Below are 8,847 nucleotides of genomic sequence, written 5' to 3'. Positions count from 1 at the left end.
GACTAACTGGCCTATAGTTTCCCGGGTCCTCCTTCCTGCCTTTTTTGAAGATGGGAACCACGTTGGCCCTCTTCCAGTCCTCCGGTACTAACAGTATCTCTTTTAGATTAATTAGGTCACTTTCATGTCTCCTTTCTGAAATCAAATGCATAGTTATGTATGAAAGTGTAGTAATCTGTTAGGATAGGACTGTAATGTCTTGTTTGTTCAAGTGTTTTCTGAATAAAACATTGAAATGTATGCAATTCTAATAGGCTAGACAAATGGCAGCTGTCCTTCTGCGACGTCTCTTGTCTTCTGCGTTTGAAGAAGTCTATCCAGCTCTTCCGCCTGATGTCCAGATTGCCATCAAAAGTGAATTGCTATTGATTATTCAGATGGAAACCCAGTCTGGTATGAGGAAAAAAATCTGTGATATCGTTGCTGAGCTGGCCAGGAATTTAATAGGTAGGTGTGTAATATGACTTTCATGTACATGCTATTGCTATGCAAGATTCTGTTTGTATTTTGTTTCCTGCTTTAATGTAGACGGTAGCATTTTGTTGCTGTATCTTTCCAAATGGTCAGGAAAGAAAAAAAAATCTATAAAAATGTTTACAACTTATAACGTTGCAGCTTTTAAAAGTGTGCGTGTTAAATAGGTATAGATTAGAGGTACACTGATACCTCGGTCCAATACCAGATCAGCACCAATATAAAGAAATTTGACTATATCGCAGATTGACCTAATTTGGCCAATTTTAAATGCCCATGTGTGTGCACAGCCGCAACACAGCACTCAAGCACAGCAAGGAGCACAGCCCAGCAGCTTGGAGAGCTGCCTCCAGCTCAGTCCTTTGTGGTGAAAGAGGAATGGGGAGGGTGGGGATGGGGGGCAGATCAATGCCCCCATTGTAAGGAGTGGGGCTGGGATAGGTGCTGCCCAGCCAGGGCAGAGCAGGGCACGGGACAGTCGGGGCTTGTCCACGGGGTGTGGGGAGGGGGGCAGCAGCTACAGGCTGGGGCGGAGGCCATGCTCCCAACAGTACTGATGCCTGCTCCAACCACAGCGCTACCCCCAGCCCACAGCTGCAGCCCGCCTCAGCCTACTCCATCCTGCGCAGATCTGGGGGCATACCTCCCCCTGCCCCCATGTCCTTCCAGATGAGTGGCAGGAGTCACCAGATGAGCTGCACCAGGGCCACTGGCATGCAACAGTGGAGCTGCTACCCCCTTCCTGTGCTCCTGGACAAGCTGTGGCTCCATCCTGCCCCACCCTGACTGGGCAATGCCTACCCCAAGCCCAGCCCCACTCCTCCCTCACTGCACGGGGCATTGATCTGCCCTCCCGTGCCCCTTCCTTCCTGCCTCCCCTTTCACCACAACAGACTTACCAGCTGCACGCAGTTGTATCGGAAATTGGATCTGTATCAGCTGATATGCGTCCTTAAAAATCAGCTATCGATATCGGCCTCCAGAATCTCTGCTGGAGCACCCCTAATATATATCTGTTGTACTTCATCTTCCATTAACTTATTTGGAGTTAAATAGGATTTTCTTAAATCTTGTACAGTTGATCTAGGTGTACTAGAAAATAGTGTTGCAGAACAACTTTGGAACTTAATTTGTGGATAATTTTATATAAAAGTGAATAGAGAAATCATTTGTCCAAATGCCTCCTTTGCTGCTTTAGTTCTACTTTTCTTACTTTTCTGTAATATTTTCTTTTGTTGTCTTAAATCTTCTATGTAACTGGCTGAAACTACTTGGAAAGTGTACATCTAGAAGCAATTACAGTAATAACAATGCTGTTATCTTCATATGTAATTTCTCCCAAAACTGCATTTGAGGGGGAAAGGCTAGCATAATTTTGTTTATACTGGAAACTTTTCTTTTCCTAGATGAAGATGGCAACAATCAGTGGCCAGAAGGTCTGAAATTCCTATTTGACTCTGTTAGCTCTCAGAATATGGGACTGCGTGAGGCTGCTCTGCATATTTTCTGGTAAACTTCAGTATTTCAGTTAATGTACTTCAGTATTTAGCTAAATCAAGTATTTAAGAAGTGCAAGAGAAAGGAAACTCTCTAGCTATAACTAGCTATTCTGTGCTTTTTTCTCTTTATTATGAGATTTTAACTGGCTTTCAGAAAAAGGATGGCATTTCGATCTTGACTTCAGTATATCTTATGTACTACCTAAAGTTCCATTTGTAGTCTGTTTTCTCCCATCTCCTTCCCCTGGGCCTGCAGATGGCTTAAAATCAGTTTTACAAATTTTTGTTTTGTTTTTAACTGTCTTTAGGAACTTTCCTGGGATTTTTGGGAATCAGCAACAACATTATTTGGAGGTCATTAAACGAATGTTGGTTCAGTGCATGCAAGATCAGGACCATCCAACGGTAATTTGTTCCCTCTAAAAAGACAAAATAAGTGTAAGGACTGGTGGTATGGTGGTTAGGGTTGCTAGCCTGGGAGACTGGAAATGTAGGTTCAATTCCCTGTTGTCATAGGCTTCCTTAGCAATCTCTGGCTAGTTACTTGGCTTATTACTTTGATTGTTTGTGAAAACTTTACCTTTAATCTTTTTTCCTGATTTCCATGCAAAGAAAATCTAAAGCGTAGTCATTCTTATTTTAGCTCTACTGTGACAAGTATTCTCATCTAGTTTAGAAACACTGTCAAACATGAACATGCCCAAATATCTATTTTGTTACTCTAAATTTAAATTTCTTCCCCCTCTTTTTAGATCAGGATGCTGTCTGCTCGGGCCGCAGCTGCGTTTGTGCTTGCTAATGAGCACAATCTGCCTCTTCTTAAACACTTTGCAGACTTACTACCAGGAATCTTGCAGGTAAGAGAGAATGCAGAAGGGGCATCATAGCCTCACTGCTTACTGTATTTACTCAAATATAAGGTTTTCTGAAACCCTGAATATAAGATGTACCCATGCTAGGTATCCCTCAGGATACCCAGTATGGGTTTGTTGCGGCTAGGTCTTGCTTGACCAATCTCATTTCCTTTCACAACCAGGTGACCTATCACCTGGACAAGGGGGGAAGAGATTAACGTCATATATCTTGACTTTAAAAAAGCCTTTGATCTGGTATGCCATGATCACCTCTTGGCAAAACTGGCTAACTGGCCTCGACTTCACCATGATCCGCTAGCTGGGGAATTTGGCTCTGTGGCAGGACCCCGAGGGTGGTGGTTGACGGAAGTTAATTGTCATAGTGCCCTGTTACCAGTGGGGTCACTCAGGGCTCTGTCCTAGGGCCCTTACTTTTTAACATCTTCATCAGTGATGCGGACATTGGTGTCAGAAGTGGGCTGGCCAAGTTTGCCAATGACACCAAACTCTGGGGTAAAGCATCCACACCTGAGGATAGGAGGGTGATCCAGGCAGATATTGACAGGCTCATGAAATGGGCGGACGAGAACCTGATGGTGTTTAACACCAAAAAATGCAAGGTTCTCCACCTTGGGAGGAAAAACCTGCACCATGCTTATAGGCTCAGCAGTGCTATGCTGGTTAGCACTACAGATGAAAGGGACTTGGGGGTCATGATTGACCACAAGATGAACATGAGTTTTCAATGTGATGCTGCAGCTAGTAAAGTAAGCAAAACCCTGGCTTGCGTCCCTAGATGCTTCTCAAGCATCGTTCTCCCGTTTTACTTGGCCTTGGTGAGGCCGCAGCTGGAGTACTGCATTCAGTTTTGGGCTCCACAATTCAAAAAGGATGTGGAGAAGCTTGAGAGGGTGCAGAGGAGAGCCACACGCATGATCAGAGGTCAGAATAACAGACCTTATGATGAGAGGCTGAGAGCCATGGGACTGCAGCCTAGAAAAGCGCAGGCTCAGGGGCAATCGGGTGGCCACCTATAAGTTTATAAGGGGTGTTCACCAGGATCTGGGGGAACGTCTGTTCACCAGAGTGTCCCAAGGGATGACGAGATCGAATGGTCACAAACTCCTCTGTGACCATTTCAGGCTGGACATAAGGAAGAACTTCTTTACTGTCCGAGCCTCTAAGGTCTGGAATAGGCTGCTGCCAGAGGTGGTTCAAGCACCCGCTTTGAATGCCTTCAGGACACTTTTGGATGTTTATCTTGCTGAGATCCTACAATCCCTGCTGACTGGGCAGGGGGCTGGACTCTGATCCTCCGAGGTACCTTCCACCCCGACCGAATGTCTATGAAATCTATGAAATGTACCCTTAATAATTAGATTCTGTACCTGGAAAAATTGTTATGATTTTCTAGGTATAGCATCTAATTATTGCACGTTTGCCTTTTGCATTTGTCCCCTAACCACTGCTACAGCAGGGAAGATGTATCTGGAGGATCAGGTTGTCCTCTGTCCCCTCCTCCTCTCCCTCCCCGCTACCCCCCTTTACTGTGAGACCAAGCTCTCCCTGAGCACATGGAAGTGAGGGATAAATTTAAAAACACAAGCCTTGAACTAGACATAACTGTAGTAATTTGTATGTAGGGAAATTGCCACAGGTACCCATAGACTTGTTTCATCTGGAATTGATGCATTTCACATTTTTTGTTTAAAACTGATGAAAGTTTTAGTGCAGGTACTTAATAAACACACTTTTGTACGTTATTATAGTACAAACTGTGTGATATTAGTCCAAAGCCAAAAGGCCTCTGATTTACCATGTAGTTGATTAGGCTGCGTTGTATTTGAGGAAATACTGTATGTTGGTTCTGGATAAGCAATTAATTTGTAAATGCCGCTAGTAGTCTGAATGTTTTCCATGCTTTATGGTAGTTATGAGAACTGTTTTGGGGAGGTTAGGTCTCTTTTTTTTTTTCTCCTGAATCTCTTCCAGTTTTATCAAATTGTTCAAGATTGTTCAATTGTTCTATCAAATTGTTCGAATACAGCTGTGTCTGTCTCTTCTTTTGGAAACAGCTGTGATTTTAAATAATCAGTTCCAAGACTGAATTGACTTACATAAATGTAACAAATTGTGTAAATAAACATATAAATGTATACACACCACATTAAGTGTGCCATTGTATAAATCACTGTTTTAAATTATATGGTACCTTTCTAAAGGGAAAATTAGTGAAAATTAAGTTTCAGAGCCTTTCCTGGTATGTCTGAGTAGAAGAGTTCTTTTAATTGTGTTAGTGGAAGGGATTGATAAAATTAGTGAATCAACATTCTTAAATTGGGAAGCCTGGATAGCTTGAAACAAGGATTTAAAGATGTTGGTGAGGAGATCTACCCTGCTGATAAATTTAAAAGATAGCAGAGACATTCCGGAAGGCTGGATGGCTTTTAATATTGATGTATTGGTGAATAAATAGGGTCAGAAAATATAAATATAATTAGAGGTTGACTAGTCTGAAATCAGTCCTCAGCAATAACATGAGAAACCTGATTATAGTATGGTATTCAGTGAACAAAGAATTAAAAGATGCAACTGTATTGCTAGTTGATACGACTTAATGGGGGGACAGCTGTGCTGGGCTCCACAACTCCTGACGTCAGCTCCATGCTGGTGGCAACTGTGCGTGCACCTGGGGGCAGGCTGTGGGGCAGCACAGCCTGCCCCCAGGTGCATGCACAGTTAATGCCAGCACAGGGCTGTGGAGCCCGGTACAGCTGTTTGCAGCCTGCTTACTGCAGCTGCCCAGAGCCCAGGCTGGCTACAAACAGCTGCGCTGGGCTCCAGAGCCCAGTCACCAGCTCTACACCAGGAACGGGGGGAGACACCAGGCTTGTGCTGCCTCAGGCCCCTCCCTCACTGCCTGCTCCAGTGTGGGTGGTATGGAGCTGATGCCTGGGCTCCAGCAAAGCTGTTTGCAGCCTCTCAGCTGCATCCAGCCCAGACTCTCTGGGTAGCTGCTGCCATCTACAGAGCCCGGGCTGAGGGACACGGGGCAGAGGCTTTGGGTGGGGGGCAAGGGGCACACTTGGGGCATCCTGCCATGTACCCCCTGCCCTCACTTTGTTTCTCTGGCATGCCAGCACTCCAGCACCTTCCACGGTAGGCATTGTGGGAGTTTTCAGCACTCCAACCAAAAAACGTTGCCTACCCCAGAGTTAAGTGCACTAAAATTGGCTGAACTGAAATCAGCTGTCAGTAGGGAATTGTAAAATGAGGTGTTTCTACAGTTTTGTCCTAGAAGCATTGTTTGGTACTCTTACCTGTTACCTGGAAAAAGACATTTACTGCTGCTTCTTTGTGGGTGATGACAAAGATTGGCAGGGTAATGATAGAGATTAATTGACTGGGTCTAATGTCTTTATTAATATAATATAATTAAAGACCAAGGATAAAAGCTTTGCTCTAGAATAATGTGTTATAGTTGTACAAGCTACAGTTCCTGATATACCACTTTAGGAAAGACTTGTCATACGTGGCTGCATAAACAGAAAAGTCATGAGTTGGGAATTAAGGAGGTGATGTTTTAGCTCTCTGTGGTGCATTGTTCATAGGAAAATAGGGTTAGAAAGGACCTCATGAGGTTATCTAGTCCAGCTGCCTGCTGAAGGCAGGAGCATCCCTGATTTAAACCATCCCAGCCAAGTGTCTGTCTAACCTGCTCTTGAAAATTTCTAGGGATGGAGATCCCACAACTTTAGCCAGTTCTGATGCTTAACCATCCTCATGGTCAAAGTTTCTTCGAATCTCCAACCTATATTTCCTCTGCTGCAGTTTGAGGCCTACTCCTGTATCCCATGGTCACAGAGAATAGTCTATCTCCATCTGCTTTATAATCATCCTTCAGGTATTTGAATATTGTTATAAAATCCTCCCTCAGTCTTCTTCAAACTGAGTAATCCTAGTTCTTTGAGCCTTCCCTCATAAATCATGTTTCTCAGGCTTCTAGCTAGCTTTGTTGCTCTCCTTTGGGTTCTTTCTTATCTATCCACATCTGTCCTGAAGTATGAGGCCCAAAACTGGACATCATACTTCAGCTGATGCCTTACCAGTACCAAAAGGTTTTTTTTGGAGTCATATGCTGGAGTATTGGATCCAGTCCTGGTGTTACCATGTTAACAAGATGTTGACACATTGGAGAGGGTGTAGAAAAGTGCCACAATTGGGTTGGAAAAAAAACTATCCAGGTGTCAGTACCTTTTGGAGAGGGGCATAACAAGAACCGGTAGCTGGAAACTGAAACTAAATGAACCAGTGGCTGGAAACTGAAATTAAACTGTTCAAATTAAAAATAAAGCCTAAGCTACTCAGTACATCCACAGGTAAGGCTATTTTTTTTCAAGCAGTTGTTTACCAGATCCATGGGTTTTAACATTAAATGTGCTCCCTAATTGGATATATTATGCCTAGTTTTTTGGATCAGCTTGTTTTCAGCTGTATATCACTTATACAGCTTGTTTTCAGCTGAACCTCATTTAGGTTCCTTACAACTTATGCAGAGCCCCTTCCCTTTAAGGAGGAGCCTTAAAAAATGACAGAACCTAGTAAGTTTCAGGGCTTCTAATAGTATAGCAGGGACAGTGATTGAGGTGGGTCAGAAGGATTAACTGCCTGTTCACATGTTAAACAATTTTTATGATTCTGGATGTGGGTTAGACTGCAATGTCCTTCATAATTGAAACACACTGACAAGACAAGTGGTAGATTTTTTTTTTTTTTTTTTTCCTGCAAAGATGCATTTTGATTATATCTGTTATTGGCTTGAAGACAGGTAGCTTGGTGATTATCCCAATGACACACAACAGGTCAGAACAAATGTTATAGTGGGGTCTTTGATCTTAATCTATGAATTGCTAGATTAATGTAGCTAGACTTTTAAGGGTTCAGAACAAATTTATCTGGCATCTAAGGCTAAATTAGATTCCCTTTGGAAGAGATGTGCAACTGCTTGAGTTCTAATATAAAGCTCTTTATAGTAGTCTTCCTGAAAATGAAGCAGACTGGAAGTAAAGAAGATTGGCACTCTATTAGGCTTCTGTTTTGAGCTCTTAAAGGAATCTAGAAATAGTGTACTTGTGATAACAGCCCTAGTTTGTTTTCAGGTTATTCAAACTGTAAAGTTTAGTTTATAGGAGTGGGAACTAGAAGTATAATCTCTGTTACACAGGAAGCTGAATTGAAATTGTACTAAGATCCTTGCATTCTCCAGTACCTTCATTTAAATAAGAAACTGAAGTTTTTTAAATTAAGTAAATATGAAAACAAATACTATTTCATATGCATGCAACTGCTTTAAAGTTGAATTCACTATTTTCACTTTTTACCTAGAATCAGTTGCCAATAGGTTGGTGTTAACTTTGATTATGGAGTTTTGTACTGTCCAAAAGATTGTGATGGATATTGAATGATAACGTACAATCCAGGGACAAAGTAAGTTTGAAATAAATGAGAAAAGGCTCTAGGAACTAGATATATTTGGCCTAGAGAAGAGAAGACTTAAGGTGGGATTTGATACGTCTTCAAGTAATTAAAGGGCAGTTACAGAGAGGATGGAGAGGGCTTTTCTAGGACTAGAAGCAAGCTGCAGCAGAAGAAATTTAAATTGGAGATTATAAGAAAATTTCTGCCTATAAGGGTCATCAAGCTACCTAGAGAAATTGTGGAATCTCCATGCTTGAAAACTTTCAGAATTAGGTTAGACACTTGGCTGGGATGGTTTAGTTATGTATGGTCCTGCCTTCAGCAGGATTTTAACTAGATCACCATGTGAGGGTGCCTTCCTGCCCTGCTTTCTTATGATCCTATGCTACAATGTTTAACAGTTAAATAGTTAATGTTAATACATTTTGTCACTTTTAGATTTTTGATCTAATGACCCATTTTGATGCATCCTGTTTATACCTCAGCTGCTGTTTCATAGTAGTTAGGGTCAGGAGGGACCTGAACAGATCATCTAGCCTGAC

General features: G+C 42.5%; 1 protein-coding gene across 1 annotated transcript in view; it reads left to right on the top strand.

The window, feature by feature from the left end:
• IPO5 (importin 5) overlaps positions 1–8,847 on the top strand; it is a 70,718-nt gene that overhangs the window by 17,270 nt on the left and 44,601 nt on the right. The window contains exons 3-6 of the mRNA XM_019529717.1: positions 255–447; positions 1,881–1,983; positions 2,282–2,378; positions 2,726–2,830. Of these exons, the coding sequence (XP_019385262.1) occupies positions 255–447; positions 1,881–1,983; positions 2,282–2,378; positions 2,726–2,830 (498 nt within the window). The remainder of the gene's footprint in view (positions 1–254; positions 448–1,880; positions 1,984–2,281; positions 2,379–2,725; positions 2,831–8,847) is intronic.

This window comes from Crocodylus porosus, unplaced genomic scaffold, assembly GCF_001723895.1.
Source record: "Crocodylus porosus isolate Cpor-Errol unplaced genomic scaffold, CroPor_comp1, whole genome shotgun sequence".
Lineage (NCBI taxonomy): Eukaryota > Metazoa > Chordata > Crocodylia > Crocodylidae > Crocodylus > Crocodylus porosus.
This window is presented reverse-complemented; position numbering and strand designations above follow the sequence as displayed.